Source organism: Ogataea haglerorum (assembly GCF_019207285.1).
Source record: "Ogataea haglerorum isolate 81-453-3 chromosome Unknown 81-453-3_NODE_4_length_651989_cov_98.092404, whole genome shotgun sequence".
In the NCBI taxonomy this organism is placed as follows: domain Eukaryota; kingdom Fungi; phylum Ascomycota; class Pichiomycetes; order Pichiales; family Pichiaceae; genus Ogataea; species Ogataea haglerorum.
The window spans coordinates 428,490-453,668 of NW_025065154.1; the positions used below are offsets into that span (position 1 = coordinate 428,490).

The following is a 25,179-nucleotide window of genomic DNA, read 5'->3' on the forward strand; positions in this document are numbered from 1 at the left end:
CGTGCACCGTCCAGCTGGCTCACTGCGCGTCGGCCGCGTCCTGCTTGTCGCGCGACGGACCGTCGTAGAGGCGCGCAGACTTCCTGTAGGCGGAGGAGTAGTTTCTGCTGAAGCGGATGCTCTTGCTGTAGGGGCTGCGTGGGGTGCGCGAGCCCCGCGGCGTCCGGGGAGACGGCTTCGCCAGCGGGATGGACGGGTCGCCGTTGTTGACGAGCGGCGCGTTGAGCTTGGACGGTCTTTTCTTGACCTTGCTGGACGGGCGGAGGATCTCGAACCTGAAGAGGCCCTCGAACTCCTCGCCCGGCGGGCTCTGGCCGGAAACCATGGGCGAGCCCAGCGGAGACGAGATCTCCTGCATGTTGGACGAGTAGTTGCTTGCAGACTTGCTGTTCAGCTGCATCGGAACAGCCATGTTGAGCCGCGCGGAGTTGCGGAACGACGAGACCGAGAAGTTGGCCGGGGTCGCCGACGAGTCGCCCATGAGCGTCTTGAACGAGGCCGTGGACGGAAACTGCATGTTCTGGTCGAGCTGCGGCGAGTCCAGAGTCAGCCCCCAGTTGTTCTGGCCCACAGACGTGCCGGCGGTGGAGCGCGTGTCGACCGAGCCGTTGTACTGGTGGCCGTACGCGCCCGACAGGTCCATGTTCTCCTTGGTGAAGAAGGAGTCGAGGTTCTCGAGCGTGGCAAGCATGTGGCTGAGCGAGTTCTGGTCCTGCGCAGACTCGTCGTCCTGGAGACTGCTCTGCTGTCGGGTGAGCAGCGACTGCTCGCGCTGGTCGGGCCACGCGGGGCTGTAGTGGACGTAGTCGTCCCTGTTGAACTCGGGCTCGACGGGCGGCTCGGGCTGCTCGTCGCCCTCCTTGGCCGTCGAGACGACGCAGGTCGAGAACACCGAGTGGATGTTGTTTCTGGTGCGCGCGGTGCTGACGGCCGGGATCGGCACGGACCAGCCGCTTTCGTCGGGGATGCCGAACAGCGTGGCCACCTTCTCGTACTCGCGGCGCATGCTGGCGTCGCCCGAGCTCATCATCAGGTAGTGCTTGTCGAACGGCGACGCGGAAATGCTGTTCGCCTCGTCCAGCACCTCGAGCGCCAGGTCCACGTAGTCGGTCATCAGCAGCCGCAGCAGCGGCGACACGAGGTCGGCGCCCAGCCCGACAAACTTGCTGTCGGTGAGGTCGACGGCCTTGAACACGTGCTTGAGAAAGTCGAGCATCTCGAGCTTGATCCACGCGGTGTTGTTGAACAGCAGGCCCAGCAGGAACACCAGCGTCTGCGCCGAGTACTCGGGGAAGAAATAGCGCTTGATCACGCTGACGACCTGGCTCATGAAGTCCTCCTTGTTGCGGAACTTCTTCTTGATGAGCGAGTCGAGGATCCGGCTCAGGGCGCCCATGTCCGCGCGGTCGGCCATCGCACACAGCACGTTGGCCGCGTCGACAACGTCGTCGCCAAACCGCTTGGTCGTCTGCGCGTGCAGGAAGCGCGGGATGTTGGCCAGCAGCGCGAGCAGGATGCGGTACTGGCCCGAGCCGATGATGGCGCTGTCCTTGAGCAGATTGAGCCGGTCCAGCAGCCGGATCGTCGGCTCGTACGCGTTCGCCGACCGCAGCCCCATCATGACCAGCGGCTGCAGGCCCTCGAAGCGGCCCTCCCAGTTGGGCGGGAACGTCGCGATGAGACACTCGACGGTCTCGTCGGAGTCGAGGTCGATTTTCGAGATGAACTTGGACAGCGTCGAGAGCACCTCGATGAACTCGTTCTCGTGGACCGTGTTGAGACACGCCACGACAGACCAGAACAGCTGCGGGAAGTCGATCAGCTGCTCGCTGTACAGCTCGGCGGTGATGGCGTTGAGCGTCATGAGAATCTGCATCGAAAAGCTCTGGATGCCCGGGTTTTCGTCCGAGACCGTGTTGGCCAGGCACAGCAGCATGTCGCGCAGCATGCCGAGGTCGAGGAACGAGATCAGACACCGGAAGATCTGGAACGAGCGCGCGGCAATGTGCATCACCTTGCACGACGTCGCCCACGCCAGCGCGGTGCGGCTCCAGTCCTGCTGGATGCCCGGGTATGTCTTCTCGAACACGTGCATCACGTTGCGCACGAGCGCGTCCATGTTCTCCGGGATGCGGCCGCCGTTCTTGTCGCCGCCCAGGTCGCCGTGCGTCCAGAACCTTTTCTGGCGGTCGTGGCTGCGCAGAGAGTCGATGATGCGCTTGCACTGGCCCGCGTCGTCGTCGCCGTACTGGCGCAGCAGGTGGATCAGCATCGCGCACGCCTGGTCCTGGACGATCGCGAGCTGGTCGTCGAGCAGCACAAACGCAAGGTGCAGCAGCAGCGAGAGGTTTGCCTTGACGTTCTCGCTGGGCGTGAGCAGCAGGTCCGACAGGAAGATCACCGACAGCTCGCACAGCGAGAACGACGGCGCGGTGACGCCCTTGGTGGTCTGCGCGATCTTCGCCAGCTGCGCCACGTACGGCAGCCCGTGCGTGATCTGGCTCTCGTCCTCGAACGTGGCGGTGTCGTCTGCGTTGAGTTTCTCGACAGGAATCATCGACTTCGGCTCCAGGTTCGAGATCAGCGTGTCCACGAGGTTCACGCCCGCCGGGATCGTCGCGAGACACGAGATCACCTGGCGCGAGCACTCCCAGAAGACTGTGTTCTTCATTTCCAGCGAGTGCTCCACGATAAAGCGGTATATCTCGTCCACATTCGACTTGTTGGTGCCGTTCGCCAGTGCCACCCACAGGGCCTCCACCTCGTTCTGCATCTTGTGCGCGAACTTGACTGTGATCTCAAAGAAGTTGTACAGCACCATCAGTGAATTGTGTCTGTCGGGATGGTCCGGTGCAAGCGTCAGCTCCACGGTCTGCACCCACGGCAGCAGCACCGCCAGAATGTCGCGCCGCGGGCTCGACCCGACAATGTGGAACAGCATCGTCAGCTCCGAGATCATCATGTACTTGTCCTCTGGGTGCGCCGTCGCGAAATGCGTCGACAGCTGGAAAAGCGTGCGCTTGTAGATCACCCGTGACCGGCAGCAGATGCCGTCAATAAAGGCCGCGCTCTTGTTGGTCTCGTAGAACTTCATCTCGGTGTGCTCCAGCAGGCTCGCTGCGGCCGTGCGCACGCTGATGTTGTCCGAACCGCACGCGAAAAGCCCCAGCGCCAGCGGCCGGTGCACCTTCTCCCTGAACTTGGCACCCTTGACAAAAGCCTCGCTCAGCGTGACAAAGTAGTTGTCCAGAGCCGGGTCGTGCGTGTAGCACTTGTTGATCACCTGGTCGAGGATCTCGTCCGAGGCCGTGCTCACCACGAGGATCTGCAGCAGCGCCCGCCGCGCCATCTCGATGATCTTATCCGTGTACGTGTTGAACAGCGAGTCGATCCAGTCCAGCACTTTTGGGATGTTGAACGAGTCCTTTTCCGTGGCTATTGGACTGCAACACAGGTTCGCCATGCAGCTGATCGCGCTGTACTGCAGCTGTCGTTTCTGCAGCTCCAAAGACGCCTGCAACGTCACCGCGTCCGCCCGCCGAGAAATCTGCTCCGTCATCCGCCGGTACCGCTCGTTGAACAGGCTCGTGTCCTTGCCGTAGCCGCACCACTCGTCCATAAACTCAAACGACTCTCTGCGAAACTTGAACGGTAGCCACCTGTCCACCTGGTCGAGTTTCAGACACTCCGAGTGGAAGGTCTCGAGTAGACCGCAGAAGTATTTGCGCAGCCGGTGCAGCTCGAAGTTGGTCTGCGACTCCGGCCGCGACAGGAACGCCTTGTTGTTTTCCAGAATGTACTGCAGTTTCCGCGACACGGTGTCGTCCAGGAACGGCACGCCGATCTTGTAGAACTTGGCGATCACCTTGTTGAGAACGCCGGTGATCTCAACACGCAGTCGCAGATCGGCCTCCGCTGGGTGCTGCTCGCGCGCCCAGCCTTCGAGGATGCTCTCGATGCTTTCGAGAAAGCTGTTGAAAATGTTCACGTTCAGGCAGCTAAGCCCCTCCACCAATGCCTCCTTCAGCTTGGTGTTGGTGGCCGTGAGCAGCGGCACGGTCATCTTGAAGATCGACTTGGCGCTCGTGATTTTCTGGTGCTGCACCGTGAACAGCTGCTGCGAACGCTTGCGCATGTGCGACTTCGTCAGCGGCGCGTAGATGGACGACGACGTCGGCGCCGCCGTCGCCACCGCTGGGATGTGCAGCCGCTGCTCGCTGGTGGAGGTGAGCGAGGAGCACGCAATTTTCAGGCACAGCATGTAGTCCCAGATGAGCGAGCTGACGCTTTTCGAGTTCGGGTCAAGACTGATCGAGACCAGCTGGTCGTACAGCTGGACAAGCCGGATGCAGCTGTGCGAGCGCGCGATGGCGATCTGGATCGGGCACCGTCTGACCAGCGAGTCGAGAATCTCCTCAAACACCTTGAACCACAGCGCCGCGTCGACGCCGTGGTTGCTCTCGGCGAGCCGGATAATGGTGTCCTTGCGCTGCTTGTGCTGCAGGCGTGCGAGCCGTTTCGACTCTGCTTCGCTCAGAATTGGTTTTTTGGGGCCAATGAACTCGAAAAAATCCAGCGACTCCAGCACGTGGATCACCCGCGTGCCGAACTCGGCCGCAAACTTCGACGGCATCCGGTTGTGCACTTTTTTGCTGTCCTCCTCGGGGTCCTTGGCACCGCCCGTGTCGCTAGTCAGGTCATAGATCACCTCGTCGAACTGCGCGATAATGCGCAAGATCTGCGAGCCCAAAAACCGCACACGGAAATCGTGACTAAACAGGAAGAACAGCCCGTTGCCCTCGACCTCGTCGATGATCGTGACAATCGTCTTGAGCTCCAGGTCCTCAAACGGCTTCGTCTCCTGGATCTCCTCCTGCACAAAGCCGTGGTTGACGTTGTACATTTCGTTTGGGGTCTCCAGCGAGCCCTTGTGCGTCTCTGCCAGGAATTCGAGCCAGCACTGTAGCAGGTCCACGTAGATTTCCAGCAGCTTGACGTACTCGGTCGACGAGACGTACTCGTGGTTGAGCAAGCTGGCGGCCTTTTCGTCGAGATAGAACGCAGTGCGCGCAAACACGGTCATGATCACGTTCGGGTTCTTCTTGGTCATGAGGATCTTGAGCATGTCGGTCGAGAAAGCGCTAACGTTCTCGTCCTCATGGATGGTGTTCTTCACCAGCAGCTCAATCACGCGACGGTACTGCGACGAGTTGCTGCTCAGACACCACGACACCACGGAAATCACCGTCGAGAACAGCTCCAGATTTTTCGCCTGATACCCGTCCTGGTGGAAATAGAACTGCGAGATCTTGAGCGGCAGAGTCGGCGTGCTGCTTGTCGTGCCGGCCGACGACCCGCTGCCGGCCCCCACGTTGGCTATGTTGCCGTCCAGCGTCTTGCACCCGACCTGCTGGTCCAGCAGAAACAGCAGACTGATGAACAGACTGGACACCTCCTCGTGGACGGCCGAGTTGGACGAGTTGGCGTCGAATATCTCCTTGTTGTCGTTGTTGCAGAACTCCATCGGGTCCAGCGATGAGTGGATCACGTAGTCGGTCGGGAACGGCGGTCTTTCCTTCGACTTGTAGTCGGATAGTATACAGGCGTAGGTGCGGATGCAGAGAATGACTTTTTCGTGCGAGATGCTTTCAAGACTGGTTCCGTTGAACGAGGACTTGAGGATCGGCAGAACGATGTTCTCCAGCGTGAAGTTGAGCTGCGAGTACGCCATAGCGCGCAGAGTCTGAACGGTGGCCTGAATCAGAAGCGAGTCGTGCGTGATCCACTGCTGTTTCTTGTTCTGCTGGCCCTGGAATAGCTGATTGGCGATCGACTCCAAGTTTCTCGTCTTGGCGTTCAGCGTGTCCGAGTAGCGGTACAGATACGCCCAGATGAGCCGCGCGAGACACTTCGTTATGACGACCTTTTCCTCCGTCGGCAGCTTCGGCTTGAGCCGTCTAATGTACATGTTGACGATCTTGAGCCACTCCCGGTCGAAAAGCGTCTTGGGAGCAACAGAGACCGCAGTGGCCACCAACGTTGCGGCGTAGTTCCACAGCTTGGGCGGCTTCGCGGTCGCAATGTGCACAGACTTGTTGAAAATCATCGTCACGGCGTCCACCCACGTCGGATGGTTCACCTCTGCAGTCAGCGTCTCTGCGAGCGACAGAAGCAGCTGGTTGATCACGTCGCAGTAGGAGTTGAGCAGGTTGTCGTTCTCGCACCTGTAGAAGAACTTGGCGAGGCTCTTCATGAAGTCTGCACCCTCCTCAAACCGCTCAAGCGACGAGTTCGAAAACTGCAGATATCGCATCCCGTGGATCAGCAGATTGAGCCTCGACTCGCTCACATCGCTGCCGTCGGTGTATCCTTTCGGGAACTTCTCGAGATCGGCGATAAACCGGTCGCTCACAGACAAAAACGACTTCTCCGACATCTGACCAATCAGACCCGCGAGCAGGTTCCAGTTGGACGAGTGAATGATGCTCTGGCTCACCAGATACGGATCTATGTTGCGCAGGTAGTTGTACATGATCTCCTCGAGCCCTGTCTCCTCGATCAGCGTCTGCGTGGGCGTCTGGCGCACCACCTCGATCAGCACCCGCCACAAAATGTACGTGCTGATCGTGAACTGCCTGTCCGCCTGGGTGAACGTGATTTTGGACTTTTGCACCTTCTGCTCGAGCTGCCGCAGCGTCTCGGCGTCGGAATTGATCGCCGGCGAATCGTGCGTCGACCGCGAGGACCGCGAGGACGACTTTTTGTGTGTCTGCGGCGTGCTGGTGTTCTTGTAGCTGTTCCACTGCATCATGTCCTTTTCGAGCATTGCACGCGCCATCTCGCGTAGCTCAGACTTGCCGCGTCGCCAGTGCATCACCGCGTCCGTCACAGACTTGGGCTTACGCCGCGCAATGTACCCGAGCGACGTGATCACGCGATCGAACGTCGGATCCACTCCTTCGGACAGTATCTCAATGATATTGGGCTCTTGGTCCAGCGGCACGCTATTCAGACACAGATTCAGCTTCCTCTCGGCCAGTTTAGTGAACTGCCTCACCATGATGTTGAGAGTATAGTTCGGATACGACTGTTTCTGCTTGGCCGAAATGCTGGCCTGCCGCTGCTCAATGACGGCCGCCGGCTCGGTACCGTTCTGCGAAACGGGGTCTCCCAGCCGGAAAGACAGCGGCTGCGCGCCGTAGCCGTCGCCGTCGTCGTCCTGGGGCTGTGGGATGTGTATTTCGTGCGGTTCGGGGTTCTGGGCCGAAGGCGTCGCATTGCTGCCGTGTGCAAGCGTGTGCTGCGACGTCTTGCGGGCCCCGGCGGCTTTGTGAAAGGTGTCTTCAGGAAGAAGGCCGTTCAGGTCGGGGATCTCGATCACGTTGACGGGCTGTTGCGCTCCACCGCGATCTGTTCCCTCCTGCCAATTGCGTTCAGCCATTTCGCCGGATTTTTCAGCGATATGAGAAATAACAGGGGATCTTCTCAGCTCAAATAACGTGCTGCGCGGGGTTTCGTTCGCAAGGCAAAAGTAAACACCAGCGAGATTCGACTGGAACAAAAGGCAAGACACCGATATTGTTTACGCCTGGAATATTTTATTTCCATCCACACCTCGCGCCGGCGTCGATCGGCTGAGAAACACAGCGGCCAGAGTGTGCATCGTTTCTGGAAGCACTGGACGCGGGGCTCGAGGGTGGCACACCTCAAGCCGCGCGCGTAAGTTGCGTCGACCCCGGCAAAACCCCGAGAACAAGCTCTCCGGAAGATAAGCTATTTGAGAAATAGCGCTATCGCTCATGCATGGTCCACTCTCGTAAAAAACTTCCTGATTAGTGCTAAAAAAGATAACTCTGTAATAAGTCCCGTCATGGCCTTCAACGTGAGAGAGTCCGAAAGAGATCCGGTTGCCGTGCTGGACCCGGCCAGTCTGCCCTACGAGATCCTCAAGTTCGAGGACATCGACATTCCCGTGCGGGACGGTGCTATTCTCAAGGGCCATCTGTGGATTCCCAAGGAAGCCTGGGAGGGAAGGATCCGAGTCGGCACGCTTGTGGAGTACATTCCGTACCGGGCGGACGTGACGATCCAGCGGGACGCGATTCGGCACCCGTACTATGCCGGGAACGGGCTGGCGTCGCTGCGAATCGACATGCGAGGCAGCTCGAGCTCCGACGGAGTTTTGACTGATGAGTACTTGAAGGTGGAGCAGGACGACGCGTTGGACGCGTTTGACCACATTGTGGCGCAGAAGTGGTCCAACGGCCGGATCGGCATGTTTGGCAAGTCGTGGGGCGGGTTCAACGGGTTGCAGGTGGCAGCACGGCGACACCCTGCGCTGAAAGCGGTCATTTCGCTGATGTCGACCGACGACAGATACTCCGACGACGTGCACTACCGTGGGGGGTGTGTGCTGGCGACGGACATGCTGTGGTGGGGGTCGACTATGGCGGCGTACGCTCCGCGGCCGCAGGACCCGCGTGTTGTCGGCGACGGCTGGCGCGAGAACTGGAAGCAGAGGATCGAGGTCGTCCCGATGGTCAAGCACTGGCTCGAGCACCAGACCCGCGACGAGTACTGGAAGCACGGCTCCATCTGCGAGGACTACAGCCAGGTGGACATCCCGGTTATGCTGGTGGGGGGCTGGCGAGACGGCTACACGTCGCCCGTGTTCCGCATGGTCAAGAACCTGCCGCACCCGGAATCGTGCGGCCTCGTGGGCCCGTGGGTTCACGAGTACCCGGAGATGGCCAAACCGGGCCCCAAAATCGGGTACCAGCAGCTGTCGCTCAAGTGGTTCAAAAAATGGTTGCACGACGAGGGAGAGCTCCATCTGCCGCGGCTGACAGCGTACATCCAGGACCCATCGGGCATCGAGGACTCGTACGAGTACAGAAACGGCCGGTGGGTGTCTACGGACTCTGTGGATTTTTCTGGGGGGCTGGAGTATGCCCTAGCTCCAGATAACAAACTGAGCATCGGGCAGACTGCAACGCTTGACTACCGTTTCAGCGGAGCACTTTCGCACGGCCTGTTCCGCGGCAACTTCTGTCCGTTCGGGTACCCCGGCGACTTCCCGGCCGACCAGCGGTACGAGGATGCGAAGTGTCTGTGTTTTGACTCTGCGGAGCTGGCAGAAGCGGTGAATTTGCTGGGCGAGCCAAAAATCAACCTGACACTCTCGTCTGACAAAAAGCTCGCCAACGTCAGCGTTCGGCTCGTCGACCTGTACCCCGGCGGCGAGCACGTGCTGCTCTCGTGGGGCCAGCTGAACCTGTCGCACAGAAACAGCCACGAACACCCGGAGTACCTCGAGGAGGGCCGTCCCTACGACGTCGAGGTCAAGCTTGACGTTCTGGGCGTGAAGCTCGAGAAAGGCCACCGGCTGCGCGTTGCGCTGTCGACGTGCGACTGGCCGCAGGCGTGGCCGTCCGCAGAGACGCCGACGCTCACGCTGCACGGGGGAAAGCTCGTGCTGCCGCTGCTGGACGAGACAACGCTGGTGGCTGCTCCAGATTTAGGGACCCCGTCGATCTGCCGGCCGATTAAGACCACGATCGACGTTCCCGACGGCAGAAAGAAGACGGTCGAGTTCGACTGCACGACGTTTGAGTGGACGCTCAGGGACGTCGAGGACGCCGGGCAGGTGACTATGCCGGAGTACGGCAACCTGTCAGGGATCTACCACGGCAGCTGCAACACGAACGTGTGGAAAATCAAGGAAAACGACCCGCTTTCCGCGTACAACGAGTGCGTCTACAGCTACTCGATGGGGAGAAGGGAGGACGGCTGGAACGTGAAGATGGAGACGACCGCTGTTCTGTGGGCGGACGCCGAAAACTTCCACCTGAGCAACAAAATTGTTGCGTGGGAGAACGACGAATTGGTGGCAGAGAAAAAATGGGTGGACGTGATCAAACGGGTTTATAACTAGCTAGAGTAAAAACACCCGTCCGTGGCGAAAAACCCACGGAGACCGGTGTCGATCCACATCTCCTCGTCGACGCGCATGTTGTCGTGCTTCGCGAGCACAAACCCGCGCGCGTAGAGCCGCCCGTCGCGCGTCTTGAGCTCCACGGAGTTCGTCGGCACGCCCAGCTGGTTCTTGCTTAGCAGGCGGTATTCAAACAGGTTCGACTTGAGCAGGGGGCCCATCGAGCCGCGGATATCGGTCTCCTTAATGATCCGGGCATGCAGCACGCTCTTGAGCTTATTGTACTGCGCCGAAGTGAAAATTGAGTCCTGAAGATACACCAGCCGCAGCTTCGTGGCATACATCTTGCCGAGCGGGTTGAATATGCCGTGCGAGTTGAGGAACTCGGCGCGGTTGAGCAGCAGCGCGCGCAGGAACGATGGCCGCACGTCCACCAGGGGCCGCAGCCACGCGCTCGGAGCGGAAACGATCGTCGGCTGGCAGCTGACGAGCGCGTCGATCGGCGCGCTGGCCGCGACGGTGATCTGTTCGACGCCCGTCAGCAGCCCGCACAGGATCTTGACGAGGGCGTTGTTCCTGTTTCCCGGCACCACAAGCAGTCTGTCGCGGTTTGTCCACGAAAACGCCGTCGACAGAGACATCAGCTGCGACGCGACGGCAGAAACAAAGCTGCGCTGGAAATACCGGTACTCTGTGCCGTCGATCAGCTCGATGTACGGCTCGTTGTTGAAGCGGGTGTAGTCTTTGAGCGGGCTGTACGCGTACTCTGCGGTCTCAGGACACTCGGCAAAATACGCCGGGTCGTCTAGATCGACGACGTTGGCAGCAGAGCCGGCCGTCTTCCTCGTAAATAGCAGGTCCACGTTCGGGTCTTCTCCCACGACAACGGTTCTGTCGCACAGGAAAAAGCAGCAGAAGAGCACCACGAGCGCGTGCAGGTCGTCGACGCACGAATTGAGCCCCACGCGCGGGCCCACGTTGTGCTGGTCCATCTGCTGGGCCAGATGCAAAATCATGCCATTTATTTGGCGAACCGAGCGCCTCGCGCCGCCAATCTCGACAACTGTGTTTGCCTGCAACGCCTCGTACCAGATGTCCTTGAGAATGCCGTCCCTCATCTGGTAGCCCGTCTGGATGCGCAGCCCCGTGGTCAAAGGCAGGCCGTGCGGCACGTCGACGGAGCGGTACACGGCGGACTCGCCGGGCTTTTTCGTGGGACTGATAGACGCCTGTTTTTCGAGCGCGACAGTCCCGATGTCGCGCAGGTTGGAGACCAATTGCGGCGCCACGAGGGCCAGCGTTATCACGAGGATCAGAACTAATAATAGCATAAAAATAATTCAATAAATATTAAATGAAATGAAAATAAAAAAATTACACTAGTTATGCGGCTCCGATTCTCTGCCCTCCTGGCGTTCCGGCCGCCCAAGGCCTCCGCCAGAAGCGTGTCGGTAGTGCTGGGGCTCTGGCTGCTGCTCTTCCACTGGTTCACCAGGATCGACGTCTGGCTCCATTCGCTGATGTGCAGCTTCCCCGGCTCCGACACAGACTACCGCGTTCTTCTGGTGGCAGACCCGCAGCTGATCGACAACCATACGTACCCGGGCCGGCCCTGGCCGCTGCTGAAGCTGTCGCAAATCACCGCGGACGACTATATGCGCCGGAACTACCGCTCTTTGCTCACTCATCTCCGTCCTGACGCGGTTTTCTTTCTGGGAGACCTGATGGACAACGGCCGCTCGAGCAGCGACGAGTACTATGCGCGCGAGCTGGAGCGATTTAAGCGCCTGTTTGTGCCCGGCAACACAGAGACGCTGACTGTCGTGCCGGGAAACCACGACATCGGCTACGGAGACGGGGTCAAGCTGCCGGCGCTGCAGAGGTTTGAGGCGTTCTTCGGCAAGCCGAATCAGCGGCTCGCCCGCAAAGGTCACGAGCTTATCTTTCTGGACACCATCTCGCTGTCGAACACGCAGGACGAGGCGATTTATAGCGAGGCGCGCTGGCTGCTGGAGGAAATAGGCCGCGAGCCAAAAATGCAACCCCGGATTCTTTTCCACCACGTGCCGTTGTACAGAGACCCTAGCGAGCAGCCGTGCGGGAAAAATAGAGAGAGCAGGAAATTCCCCGTCGCCAAGGGCCACCAGTACCAGACGGTGATCGACCCGTCGTTGTCGCTGGAGATCTTGGAAAAGATCCGGCCAGACTACGTTTTCAGCGGAGACGACCACGACTACTGCGAGGTGGTGCACAAGTACACGACCGGCGAGGCCGTGGAGGTGACGGTGAAGTCGTTTTCGCTCGCCATGGGCATCAAATACCCTGCCGTGGAGCTGCTCAGCATCGGCGAGGCCGGAGGAGACGCCGCAGTGACGTACTCGCTGTGCTATCTGGGACGGCCGTTCCGCGACATTGTCGCGTACGTGTTCGCGGCCGTTGCTAACGGGCTGTGGTTGCTGTGGAGCTTCACGGACGCACGCGGCGGCGCGAAGGTGGATTTTTTGCAGCTGCTGCGCTACACCGCAATCGAACTTGCTGCAGTGACGGTCATGTACTGGATAATTAAATAAATCATGTTAACGTAAAGACATTAGATAAGCGCAATATCGTGGCCCGCGGCGTCGTGCTCCGTGGCATGGAACTCGACAAATTGCTCGATAGCGCGCGCCAAGGCGGTCCGTGTCTCAACACCGAGGGTGGAGTCCGGACTCTGCGTCGCGCGCCAGCCGAGAAACTCGTCGTCTCGACACTCTCTGGGCGAAGAAGGAGGCGTGAGCAGACTGGAAGCAGCAGGCCCGGTCTTGTCTGCGGCGAGCCGCTTCTCGCAGCCGCGCATAAACCCACAGAGCCGCTTGTACTCGCTCTCCTTGATATGCAGCTTGTAACGTAGCAAATCCAGAATCTTTCTTTCGTTGGTCTGTAACTCGTCGACACTCAGCCCCGTGATCTTGCTCCATGTGGTGAGCGTGTAGTTCTGGTCCTGGAGGTACTTAGAGGCCAAAATTAGGCAGGTCAGAAAACATCGTTTGGGACAGGTCACAGAGCTGAGGCCCGGATATAAATAGAGTTGTTGCTGTCTCTGGGCGTAGACTTCCAGCAAATAGTACATTGTCACATGAAGAACAGGGTTGCTGCTGCGCGACCGTTTCAGCACCTCGGCAACGAACCGGTGCAGATTCGCGCTGGTGCGGAAACACTCCTGCAAGATTATGACACATAACAGGCTCAGAGTCGCCAGCACGTCTCTCTCGCGGCAGTCCACCCGTACCCTCAGCTTACTGGATCTCCGGCTCTCTTCTGGGGTCAGAAGTTGGTCCAATGCCGGACCCCCCATCGATGAATAATTGTCTTGGAGATGAAAACGTATGCTAAAAGGCCACGATTTTTTTTTGATTTTTTTGTGCTACGTATTAAAAACGTATCTTATTTTAGGGACTTCTCCACGGAGATTTGAAATAAAACAAAAAACATTGTATTTTAATGCAGGCATTAAATGATATAAAATTACCAAGGCAATATCGCTAGCTCAGACAATCAGAGTGCTGTGATCCATCGTGCTGGCCCTTGATAGCGACGCATATTTCTCAAAGATGTCGTCAGACTTCTCGAGCTCTGCCTCTGGGTTCTTGGCTCTCTCGTACTCTCTTTTTCTAAGGTACACCCTCTTGATCCACTTCCAGAGCTCGGAGCCCAGCAAATACAGCCCAGTGGACCCAAAGGCCACGCCCCATTCCCAGGAGATGCCAGAATGCAAAAAGACCTCGCTGTTGATCACCGGGATGTAAATAACAGGGAACACCGCAACGAAGCCGCCCACAATCGACCAGAATAGAAACTTGTTGTCGTACAGGTCGATCGCCGTCTGCTTCCACCATGGGTGGTCGGTCTCCTTTGTCATGCGGAACAGAGAATTCAACGGATGGATGCACTCCCATGCCAAAATTAGGGCGCACCATGTCATGGTTGCAAAAGCGGTCGAACGAGCCCTGTACACCAACCTGCAGTGCTCGGTGCCGGAGCTCGTCGCGTTGCAGTCGATTCCGAGATACCCGTTGCCGTGTCCCCAGACGACAATGACAAACGCGAACAGACAGCATGCGGCCATCCAGATGCCGTAGACCATCATGTCGATGAGCACCTGTTTGGTGAAGATTGTGGAGTTTGGCTTTTTTTCCAGCACGTCGGGCGCTGCCTTCTCCACTCCGAGACCGAACGCTGGGAACGAACTGGTGACAACGAGAATGAACAGAATTTCCACCGGAGACATAGGGAACACCGAGTAGCCGGAGTTGTCCATGAACGCCAGGCCGATGAGCAGGAAAATGGCCTGTGCGACGTTCTCGGCGAGCAGCTGCAGCACGAACTTCTGGATGTTGGCCGACATTCTCCGGCCTTCCTCGATGGCGTTCAAAATGGAGGCAAAGTTGTCGTCTGTGAGAACAATGTCGGAAGCGTCCTTGGCGACGTCGGACCCGTTCATGCCCATGGCAACGCCAACGTCGGCCTTCTTCAGAGACGGCGAGTCGTTGACTCCGTCTCCGGTCATGGCCACGTACTTGTTGCGGCGGTGCAGAGCCTCAATCATTCTGACCTTGGTCTGGGGAGCACATCTCGCGATAACCAAGGGCAGCACAGGCAGCTCGTCGATCTGGCTGTCGCTCAAACTATCGAACTCGTGCGCCGTCATGATCATCACCCGAACAACGTCCTCGGCGTAGTGGTGCAGATTGCGCGGAACAATTCCAACGTCCTGGGCAATGGCCTTGGCGGTGCCGGGATGGTCTCCCGTCAGCATTCTGACGTTGATGCCGGCCTGGTGGCACAGCTTGACGGATCTCGACGTTTCGTTTCTTGGCGGGTCGTAGATTCCAATCAGACCCTGGAAAATCAGGTCCGACTCGATCTGCTCCCGGTTGTCTGTCTCCAAGGAAACGTTGTCGTTCGTGATGTCCTTGTACGCAAACGCCAGCACACGCAGTCCCTCTCTGGAAAGCACGTCCATCTGGTTCTCGATGCGCGCAATGTCCTCTTCTGTCAGCGGCCGGAGCTCCTGGCTGTCGCGCAGACTGTCGTATTTCTGGTCGTCGAAAGAGTGCCAGTATTTGCAGCACTTGAGCAGTCTTTCGACCGCGCCTTTGGAGTACACCTTCACCTCGCCGGTCTCCTTGCTGCGGTAGATCGCAGACATCCTCTTAATAGACGAGTCGAACGGGAACTCGTTGATATGGTCGTATTTCGCGGCCAGCTCGTCCTTCGTGTATCCCGGGATTCTGCTCGAGAACACGCGAATGGCGATCTCTGTTGGGTCGCCGTGCGCCTTCCACTCGGTGCTGCCTGTTTCGGGGTTCTCGTAGCTGTTCACAACGGCGATGTTGGCTAGTCCTGCGGTCAGACAGAAGTTCGCAAAGTTGGCCGGGGTCGGCTCGGGCAGCTCTTTCTCGGGAGGAATGTACTCGTCGCTCTCCTTGACGAACTTTGGCGAGTACCTGGTGAAGCTGAGCGTGCCCTGATGCGGATTATATGGCTCGTTCGAGCCCTCCAGAGAGTAGGTGCCGACGTTGGGGATCCACACCTTCTTGGCAATCATGCGGCCCTGCGTCAGAGTGCCTGTTTTGTCCGAGCAGATATCGTTGATGCCGCCCAGCGCTTCCAAGGAGTCCAGGTTTCTCACAATGACGTTTCTCGAAACCATCACCTGCGCTCCCACGGCCATCGTGATGGTCAGAACCACAATCAGGGCCGACGGAATCATCGACAGTGCCACACAGATGGCGTAGATGGCCACCTCCTTGTTGACGCGGAATTTCTGCGAGGCCATCACCACTATGGCGAAAACCACAGCGATCCAGAAAAGCGCAATGGCCAGCCACGAGAGCTTCACTTGCAGCGGCGTGCCGCTGGCCACGCCGAGGAAGTTTGCCGCGACGTCCTTGACGGTGCCCAAATACGCCGTCACGTACGCGCGCTTTTTCGGCTTCGAGCCGTTCTTCGGGTTCTTCTCCACCTTGCGGATGAAGGATCTGTCTCCCTGCAGCGACTTGGCTATTTTTCCGATCTCGGTATTGAGGCCGGTGGCAACTGCGACTCCCGTGCCGCGGCCCTTGCTCACCACAGACGAGCTGTACGCCATGTTGCACCTGTCTCCAACAGGCACGGGAACAGACTCGTCCGCAAACACCACCGTGTGGTCCTTGGGGATCGGCAGCGACTCGCCGGTGAGCAGCGCCTCGTCGGTCTCGAGGTTCATGGAGTCGATCAGCCGCAGGTCCGCAGGAATCGTGTCGCCCACCCTGATGTGCACGATGTCGCCCGGAACAACCTCCTCTGTCGGGATCGTGTGGTCGTCGTCGTCTCTGGTCACGTGCGCGGACGGCGAAGAGAGGCTCTTGAGCGAGTTCATGGTTTTCTCGGCCTTCATCTCCTGGATGAAGCCGACCGAGATGTTGAGGAGCACAACAAACCCAATGACTCCTCCGGAAATCCAGTCCTTGATGGCCAGAGCAATGACCATGGAGATTATCAAGACGAGAATCATGGCGTTGAACACCTGGTGCGCCAGTATTTTACCGTAGTTAATCTTTCCAGAATCGCCTAGAGAATTAGGACCATACTTAGCGAGCATTTCCTTGGCTTTCGCGCTGCTCAGCCCGTTGACCGCGTGGGTTCCGAAATACTGCACCACGTTTTCTCCCGAGAGACGATAGAACGCGACCGAGCTCTCGTCGCTGCTGGATGCTCTGGAGATTTCTGTTTGTGTCGTAGCAGACACTTTCGCTTGTTCGTTTCTGTCCGTAGGCATGGTAGCTATCTATAACTATATTATCTAGCAGCTTGTTCTCGAATTCCACTCTGAGAAGTTTTTGGTAATCACATGCGGGGAGACCTCTTTATATAGTTGTGCTGTGTGGAGTCTCTGCCAAGACTTTATTTGCGATCAACTCGTAGTCGAATTTCTTTTTTTAGTTGGCATATAGGGCTGTAATCTAGCTGTTTTTGGATATTATTTGATAAATCGAGAAGAGCGCTTATAGGAGAGGACGACGTTGCTGAGCACGTCTCTGAGGCCCATCGGGCAAAGGAGCTCCCTTCTCTTGCCTGAAGTCCTCTACTATTGCTGTTTCTGCACGGTTATCTTAAAGAAATGGTACGTCCAATTCTTGCAGAGCCAAGATAAAAAAGTGGTCAGGAATATGTACACGGCCACCACTGAAACGTGGGTCGGAGGAGGAGCGCGGGCCGGCCCTGGCCATTAGGAAATTACAAAGAGCGGTCCTAGCCCTGTGGGCAGGTGCTACGGCACACGGTACTACACGGCCTTGGCTACTCCGACGATACAGGGCTATGACGTGAAAACGTGGGGTCCACTGATAATTACGTCAGCCGAGAAATGCATCAGCCACGAATTTCCCAAACTTTGGTTTGTGCATGTCTAGCTGCAGAAAGTGGCTGTTTCCAAAAACAGCATCGATAACTCGAACCGGAGTACGGCTCAAATCTATAAATGTGCTATTTACGTCTAGTCTATCTTAGGAGCGGCCGCGGAGAGTCTGGCTTGGCCAGCTGTGTAGTCTCCGGAACACTTCCGGCCGAGATCCCGGCCTCTACGGCCCCAGAACAGCCTTGGCAGCCGGCTTCAGATCCTTCAGATCCTCACCAACAACCGGGTCCTCCTTCAGCAGCTGGACCCATCTGGCAACGGCTGGGTGCTCCTTGACCCACGACTCCTCCCACAGGTTGCCGTAGCAGATTTTCACCGACTGGATGGCGTACAGATCGGCGAGAGTGGCCTCGTCGCCGACAAGATACTTCGTCTTCTGCAGCTGGTCTTCTAACAACCGGGTCAGCTGCTCGAGCTTGGCGACGCCGTTGTCGATTTTCTCCTTGTCGTACGGACGCATGCCAAAGGAAGGCAGTGCCCACTCGCACAGAGCGTTCACGTAGTCGCTGTTGATGAACGACAGCCACTGCCAGACCTTGGCTTCCTCCTGCTTGGTCTTTCCGAACCAGTTGTATTTTTCTGGCGCCTGGTCCGCAAAGTACTTGACGATGGCGAGCGCTTCGGTGAGTTTGAAGCCGTCGGGTTCTCTGTACGCAGGACACTTTTTCAGCGGGAAGTTCTCGGCAAAACACGGAGCAGAGGGGCCCTTGACCTCGACGTCAAGACCGATGAACTTGATCAGCTGGGGGAAGAGCGAGCTTCTTGCAGAGCCTGGCATACAGTAAATAACTCCTGGCATGGTTGGGGCGAAGTAGACGGGCTGCGTGGATGTGAAAAAAATACGAGAAACCGATTTTTCTCGCATTTTCAGCACCAGAGCTGCTGGTGTTTTTGCCAATGCGGGGCCGGCGGCGGAAAGAGCGCCGTAGCCGGTGAATTCTGGTGCGCGGTCGCTCCGGCACGGCAGCCTACAGAAGCGCTGCTGGAGAGACCTGTGCTGTCGCGGGCCCTGCCAACTCCGGTGCAGAGGTGCCTTTCGGATGGGGCGCCGATCGACGCAAAAATTGGTCCGCGGCCGTTTTATAAACAAGACTCATGACGTCGCTGTTCCAACTGGACGACGAGACAAAACGGCTGTTCACGCTCGACGATTTCCTGCACGGCCTCACGGTCCACGAGTTTGTCGAGTTTCTCGCCGCAAAGCTGGCCTCGCGGACGGGCTACGACGGCTCACAGCCCCTCGACCAGCTGGACCCCAAACCGTACATCCGCACGTTTGAGGCGTGCGTCAAGGAGCTGAACCGGCTGGGCGAGGAGTGCTTGGCGAAACAGACGAAGTACGAGAAAATCGCCGAGGTCAAGCAGACAGAACACTTCTCGAACGTGCTGCGACTCGCCCCGAAGGCCAGCAAGCTCAATTCGCAGTTTGCCCAGCTGGACCTGAAAGTGCGGCGTATTAACGGCGACATACGGCCGCTGGGCGACAGGCTCACGGAGACAAACAGTCTGAAGGAGAACACAGTGACGCTGATTTTTCTGACCAAGTGCTACAACGAGTTCTACACCAAAAAACAGGCCCCGCCGGAGCTGGTCAAGATGCCGCGCGACCGGCGCGCCGTGGCGCTGGTCCAGCTGCTCAAGTTGGCCTCGAAGCTGGCCACCAACGACCTGCCGCAAGCCAAAGCGACGCTCTCCGTGATCCAGGAACACTGCAACAGGTTCGAGATCGAGCTGCTCAACGAGTTCCACGAGATGGACAACACAAAGAACTACAGGCGGCTCCAGGAACTGTCTAGTCTGCTTTTCCTGTTTAACGACGGCGAAAACATCAAGCAGTTCTACATCAACAAACACCCGATCTTCAGCAATTTCCAGTCCACAGAGCTCAGCGTCGAGCCGTCCTTCTGGAAAAGCATGTGCGACCCGGGCTTCTCGCAGTACCAGCTCGATAGCCTCACCCTGGCGATGCTGCAGGAAATCGAGGACGTTCTCACAAAGTCCGAGTACGACACGATCCAGCAGATCTTCCTCGAGCACACCAGGGCCGTGCTGCTGGCGTTCGTGGACCGTTTCTACGAGGAGCTGATCCGCAACCGCGTCCAGCTGCTGCTGCGGGTGGCCTCTTCCTACTCAAAGCTGTGCAATCTGCGTGTGCTGCACTTGCTGTGCAACCAGGTGAACCGGCTCACTCAGAGCCTCAAGACCTTCCTGGGAGACAAGGAGGTCGACCTGGGCGTCGAGCTGGACAAGTACCACGCCGCCCTGTTCCACCGGCACGTGGACAAGGACGTCTACTTCAGTCTGGAGAAAGAGAACCTCTCGGAGCTGATTGGCTCGTTCACGGCGCGTTTCGAGGCGAAACACGAGAAGGTGGTCAACAAACACCTGCTGGAAAACAAGATCCTACACTCCAAAGACGCCAGCACGTCGGAGGCCCCCGAGTACGACCAGGACGTGTTTCTGGACGCTCCGCAGCGCGAAAACTCGACCCGAAGACTGCTCTCGTACAAGCGGTCCAAGAAGTTCACCTCCATCTCCAAGTTCATCAAAAACATGGAGCGCTCGTCCTCGCTCAAGGACCGGTTCACGCGGACGAAGCTGCGGGGGGGCAGCGACCAGGGCGCGCGTGTGGTGTCGGACTCGTTTGAGCAGGACGCCGGCGACGGGTCCGAGGCCTCGCTCGTGATTGCCGAGAAAATCCTCAAGGCGGTGGTCGAGTCGCTCACGAGAGCCATCGAGCTGGTGCCGTCGAAAATCAACGAGTACGCGCTCGAAATGTTCGACATCCTGATCGTGAGCTACGGCCAGTCGTATCTGGCCATTGAGCTCGAAAACCTGTACTACAACGGCATTCTGGTGCAGCAGCAGAAGCTCGCGTCCTTCTTCGGCTCCAGCGAGATCAACCTCAAGTTTGTGGAGCAGATCAGCCTGGTTTCTGTCCAGGTGTACCTGCTGTCGATTGTGGTGAAACGCTTCTTCTACCCGCTAGTTCTCTCCGCCGAGATCAAGAACAGGCTCAGCCTCATGTTCAACTCGTATCTGCAGGACGTCGAGCTTGGCCTCAACATCATTGTGGACGAGCTGCTCGAGCTGATCGAGCGCAACATGAAAAACATCCTCAGCGGCCAGGCAATGGACGATTTCCAGCCGGCGACGCAGCCGACGATCGACAGAACAGAAACGTGCGACAAGATGCTCCAGTTCCTCGACAGAGTGTTCCGCGCGCTGTACGAGCATCTGGGCTTCAACCCGACGCTGAAAATGGACACCATCCGCCGCATCCTCGCCAGCCTGCTCACGCTGCTCATCAACCACTTCACGCGGTTCCGCGTCAACTCGAACGGCTCGCTCGTGCTCACACAGGACGTCATCCACTACATCTCCATTTTCGACACCTACGACGGCCTCGACGACATGAAGCAACGCTTCGGCGTCCTCCGAGAGCTCACAAACCTGTTTTTCTGTCAGCCCGAGCTGCTCAAGGACCTGTGCAACGAGGGCCAGCTGATTTATCTGAAGAAGTCTGTGTTGAAGCAGTACATCTCGCGGCGGTCGGACTTCGACCCGAAATTCCTACAGGGTGTGTAGCGGCAGCACAGAATTAATCCTCTACTAATTCCAGCAACTTCGTACACAGCTTCTGCGACACTCTTCCGCCCTTGAGTCTGGCGAGATCCAAGTCCGCCACGTCCAGCGGAACAGTGTCCACGCGCGTGATGGCGCCTCTGAAGTCCTTGGCCGACGTCTGGTACTTCACAAGTCGCTCGTCCGACAGATTGTAATTTGTCACCAGAACGTCCTTTAGCCGCATCAGCACAAACAGCGCCCGCGCCTCTGCGCCCAGAACGTCCCAGTCGTCCTCCTCGTCGGTCCTTTCGGCCAGCTCTGCCGCCTCTGTGTCAATAATCTGCTCGAGGCTCGACACCAGGAAAAAAACGTGGTCCTGCTGTCTGAAATGGACGGCAGCGAGGTTGACGGCGACGTAGCCCACAAACAGCGGGTCTGGGTCCTCGAAGTTCGCCAGCGTTTTAGCAAGCAGCCGCAAAAACCGCTTTCCGGCCGTCCTGCTGCCGTCCAGCACGCTCATCATGCACCGCAAAAGCGTCGTCTCGGACAACAGCTGGCCTGAAAGCCGTCTGCGGTACTCGTACGCCATGCGCAGTCCTTCCATGTAGCCCGACTCGATGAGCGACTCGTATTTCTCAAACAGCTGCTCGTGCATCGCCAGTGCTGTCGACCGAATGGCGGGCGTCTGGGACGCCTCCAGGGCGACGATCGTGGCGATACACAGCTTCGGGTTGGCAAAGCCGAACCTCACCACGAGCTTCAGAAAAGTCACCGCGCGCAGCGAGTGGCCAGACTCGTCGACGAGGCAGTTTTTCAGCACGTGGTGCAGGTACCGTTGCACGAGCGACGAGCATATTCCGTCGTTCACGTACTCGGACGACTCGCCGTGGAACACCCGCACGTCCAGCTTGACGGTCTTCGAGTCCTTGAAGTGCAGCCCGTTGCCCAGCACGGCCTCGCGGTCCTGCAGCTCCAGAAACGTCGAAAGCGTGTTGACGACGATATCCTGGAGATCCGGGTCGTTGCTCTGGAAAGCGCGGTCCATGAGGCCCAGAATGCGGTCGCTCATGAACCAGCGCGGGTGCGTGATGCACACGTTGAGCAGGTTCTTGATAGCCACGCGCTGCGAGCTGGCGTCGAGCGATTCGTCGCAGAACACCGAGATATGCTTGATAATGAACCCGGACACCGTGTCGGTGGCTTTGAAGCCCAGGTTGGCCGTCTGGAACAGCTCCGTGTGCGCGTCGAGCCGGCAATGGCGCCCGACGTTGCCCAGCAGAAACAACAGCCGGAACACCTTGGGGTCGGGCTTGTAGCTATTGTCTCTGATGTCCGCCAGATACGGCCTCAAAAGAGCCAGCGACGAGATGCACGCCCGGGCGAGCTTCTCGGTGTCCTTCTTCATCAGCGACAGCAGCCACAGACACGGCATGGCTTCTTCGAGCTCGCGCACGTTGAACTTGGTGAGACGCGCGAGGAGCGACGCCTGGCACTGGTGGATAAACGACCTCTTCAGCGACCGGGTCTGTGGCAGCGTGTAGTGGAAGATTTGCAAGATATGGTAGCACAGGGAGCTGCCGGTGGAGCTGTCGTCGATGATGTACGGCTGCAGCGAGACGAGCTGGTCCTGCGAGAGCAGTGTGCCGTCGCACTTGACAAATACTGCCAGCAGTCCGGTCACGTTCTGCACGTGGTCGTGATCACAGTGCACCTGCCTGGTGACGTGCTCCAGAATTGCCTGGATGACGGCCGCCACCGCGCTTCGGAGCTCTGGGCTCGTCGCAAAGTGGTGGACGACTTTCTCGCGCAGGAACCGCTCGAAGTAGTCCCCGTTTTTCTCTGACTTGCCGATCACGCAAACCATGGTCTCTATCCTGGCTAGCGGGTCCTCGTGCGACAGCAGCAGCAGCTCCTTGAGACAGGCGACGGCCAGGTCGACCACGGCGTCCTCCTCGTCGTCCAGTCGCCGCAACAGCTTCTCGCAGACGGCCGTGCGCACCGTTTGCTCCGCGGAGCGCTCGTACATCACTCTGGCCAAGCCGATGGCCTTTTTCCGCACCGCCATGCTAGCGTCGCCAATCCTGTCGCACGCGGGAGCGTAAAAGTCGCTGACAAGCTCGGGATGCGCCGGCACAGTGTTCAGCAGCAGCTCGACGATCGAGTCGCGCACAGACGCGTACTGCTCCACCAGCCGCGCCGCCAGCGACTGTTTCACGGTCGGCAGCGTGAGCAGCGCCGGCTCGCGCTCAATCAGCAGCGACAGGTTTTTGATGGCTTTGTTTCTCGACTTGGTGCGCGGGTGGTCGAGCGACTTGACGATCAGCCCGAGAAAGCTGTCGTAGTGAGCAAACAGGTTTTGCGACGCGAGAACGGCAAGATAGTCTGCCGGGCGGTCGATCTGGGGAAACGGCACTTTCTGGTTGATGATCTGGAGGAGCAGGAACTCGGCCCTTTGACAGCAGGAGAGCAGTTCGTCTGACGCGGACTTTGTAAGGGCATGGACCTTGGTGAACAGCTTGAATGCAAAAAAGGACCGGTACGTCTTCAGATCGCGCCAGACAGCGAGGTACTGCTCGAACAGCGTCTTGAAGTCGGCGACGCTCATGTCCGCGCTGAAACGGGTTGGCTGCTGGCATCTGCGGAACGCGAAGATTTTTGAGCCAATGATGCCCATCAGCTCCAGTGCAAACGCCTCAATCTGCGCAGAGTAGTTGTCGGAGCTGAAGACAAACATCAGAGTGTGCAAAAAGGACTCCAGAAGCGTCTCGCAGCCGGAGTATTCCGGATACTCGGCCATGGCGAGCAGGTCCTCTATAAAGTTCTCTAGCACTTTTTTCCCGGTGGTGTCGTAGTTGGCGGTGATTTTCGTGACCAGCAGCGAGGCGAACTCGTTGGAAAGCCGCGCCAGCTCGTCTGCCGACGCGTCGATGTGGCTGTATATGCTCGAGTTCAGCTCCTCGCGCTTTTTCTCGCTCACTTTCCAGTACGCCTCGTCAAATTCGTAGCACACGGCAAACGACTGGATCAGCCGCACCACCAGCATCGTCACCAGCTGGACGCTGAATCCGCGCGCCAGGTGGTACTGGCGGGAGCTTGTCTTGTGCGGCGACAGCTGGTCGAAGCTGTTGACGATCTCGTGGAGCAGAAACACACGCTGGTCCGGATTTCTGCTGAAAATCTCGTATATCACGTTCGAGGCTGCTACGCGCAGTCTCTCGTAGCTCGGGTCTTGTTTTGAGCCGCTGAAACACAGTTTCAGCGTCAAATATTCCAATTTCGTGACTATGCTGTCCTCCAGACCGTTGTGCTTGGCATAGCAGGCCAGCAGGTCCAGAATCTTGATGTAGCTCTTTAGAAACGCGTCAAAGTCGGAAACTTCAGCATCTAGCAATGCATTGCCGCACGCGTACACGAATTCCAGCACAGACGTGAGATAGTTCTCCAGATACAGCTGTTTGTCGCTGTGGTTGCTTGTGAAGATCAACATCACCAACGTTGCGCACTTGGCCGCCCGGCACGCCACGTCCATCTCGTCGCCGTCGAAGTTCGCGAACTGGAAGTCCAGCATCGCGGAGCACGTCTCGTTGAGACGCACAAGGAGCTGCGCGTCGACGTCTTTCAGCTGTTTCGCGTACCACAGCCGGTTCATGCTGTCTTCAAGGGCCTGCAGCGTTTCTGGGTCGAGATCGAGCGGGCCCTGCAAAATCGAGACGAGCTTGTTTTTGGCCTCTGTGTGCAGTTTGCGCGAGTCCATATGGACTACGGGCTTCTCTTCGGCCCTGGCAAAGGTCGTCTCGCGCGGCTGAAGCTGTACGCTGTCAAAGTCCGTGGGCGTGCTGTCGATTTTGATTCTCTTGACCTTCAGATCGGGCTTGGTCCACGACCGGTCGGAGCTCACGGCGGCTAGGATGTGTCGTTCGAGCGGCCCTGGCGGCTCTGGGCGCTCCGTAGTAGTCTTTGCAGGAAGCCTCATGGCCGGCTTTTTAAACGTAACTTGTTTCAGCTGGTCGGGAACCTTGAGTTCCCGCAGCAGCTCGTCATCGATGTCCTTCTTGTCTGCTGGGGAAACGCGTTTGGCAGGGGCCAAGCGCACCTCGAACGGGCCTCCAAAAGGCACGACTGCGATGTCAGAAGCAGCAGCTAGAATACTTACTTTCCTGCTTGGGAAGAATATAGTTTATTGGCTGGTTCAGCAGCGCAGAAACCAAATCATGAGGAAGATCCATAAAATATTTATTCG

At 58.2% G+C, this 25,179-nt stretch overlaps 9 protein-coding genes across 9 annotated transcripts; 3 read left to right on the top strand and 6 right to left on the bottom strand.

The window, feature by feature from the left end:
- Nucleotides 1-19: 19 nt before the first annotated feature.
- On the bottom strand, nucleotides 20-7,441 carry KL911_001816 (uncharacterized protein; the record flags this gene model as incomplete). The annotated part of the gene is made up of 1 exon (XM_043196816.1): nucleotides 20-7,441. One exon carries the CDS (start codon nucleotides 7,439-7,441, stop codon nucleotides 20-22), a length of 7,422 nt encoding a protein of 2,473 aa, XP_043055577.1.
- Nucleotides 7,442-7,870: 429 nt separating this feature from the next.
- KL911_001817 (uncharacterized protein) lies at nucleotides 7,871-9,934 on the top strand (the record flags this gene model as incomplete). Its single annotated transcript, XM_043196817.1, has 1 exon — nucleotides 7,871-9,934. The coding sequence occupies one exon, from the start codon at nucleotides 7,871-7,873 to the stop codon at nucleotides 9,932-9,934; it is 2,064 nt and encodes a 687-aa protein (XP_043055578.1).
- A 276-nt stretch (nucleotides 9,935-10,210) lies between these two features.
- On the bottom strand, nucleotides 10,211-11,265 carry KL911_001818 (uncharacterized protein; the record flags this gene model as incomplete). Its single annotated transcript, XM_043196818.1, has 2 exons — nucleotides 10,211-10,687; nucleotides 10,750-11,265. The coding sequence occupies 2 exons, from the start codon at nucleotides 11,263-11,265 to the stop codon at nucleotides 10,211-10,213; spliced, it is 993 nt and encodes a 330-aa protein (XP_043055579.1).
- Nucleotides 11,266-11,319: 54 nt separating this feature from the next.
- Nucleotides 11,320-12,504, top strand: KL911_001819 (uncharacterized protein; the record flags this gene model as incomplete). The annotated part of the gene is made up of 1 exon (XM_043196819.1): nucleotides 11,320-12,504. One exon carries the CDS (start codon nucleotides 11,320-11,322, stop codon nucleotides 12,502-12,504), a length of 1,185 nt encoding a protein of 394 aa, XP_043055580.1.
- A 20-nt stretch (nucleotides 12,505-12,524) lies between these two features.
- On the bottom strand, nucleotides 12,525-13,268 carry KL911_001820 (uncharacterized protein; the record flags this gene model as incomplete). The annotated part of the gene is made up of 1 exon (XM_043196821.1): nucleotides 12,525-13,268. The coding sequence occupies one exon, from the start codon at nucleotides 13,266-13,268 to the stop codon at nucleotides 12,525-12,527; it is 744 nt and encodes a 247-aa protein (XP_043055581.1).
- A 192-nt stretch (nucleotides 13,269-13,460) lies between these two features.
- On the bottom strand, nucleotides 13,461-16,733 carry KL911_001821 (uncharacterized protein; the record flags this gene model as incomplete). Its single annotated transcript, XM_043196822.1, has 1 exon — nucleotides 13,461-16,733. The coding sequence occupies one exon, from the start codon at nucleotides 16,731-16,733 to the stop codon at nucleotides 13,461-13,463; it is 3,273 nt and encodes a 1,090-aa protein (XP_043055582.1).
- Nucleotides 16,734-17,535: 802 nt separating this feature from the next.
- On the bottom strand, nucleotides 17,536-18,171 carry KL911_001822 (uncharacterized protein; the record flags this gene model as incomplete). Its single annotated transcript, XM_043196823.1, has 1 exon — nucleotides 17,536-18,171. The coding sequence occupies one exon, from the start codon at nucleotides 18,169-18,171 to the stop codon at nucleotides 17,536-17,538; it is 636 nt and encodes a 211-aa protein (XP_043055583.1).
- Nucleotides 18,172-18,467: 296 nt separating this feature from the next.
- KL911_001823 (uncharacterized protein) lies at nucleotides 18,468-20,960 on the top strand (the record flags this gene model as incomplete). The annotated part of the gene is made up of 1 exon (XM_043196824.1): nucleotides 18,468-20,960. One exon carries the CDS (start codon nucleotides 18,468-18,470, stop codon nucleotides 20,958-20,960), a length of 2,493 nt encoding a protein of 830 aa, XP_043055584.1.
- A 13-nt stretch (nucleotides 20,961-20,973) lies between these two features.
- Nucleotides 20,974-25,165, bottom strand: KL911_001824 (uncharacterized protein; the record flags this gene model as incomplete). Its single annotated transcript, XM_043196825.1, has 2 exons — nucleotides 20,974-24,995; nucleotides 25,093-25,165. 2 exons carry the CDS (start codon nucleotides 25,163-25,165, stop codon nucleotides 20,974-20,976), a joined length of 4,095 nt encoding a protein of 1,364 aa, XP_043055585.1.
- Between the last annotated feature and the right edge of the window lie 14 nt (nucleotides 25,166-25,179).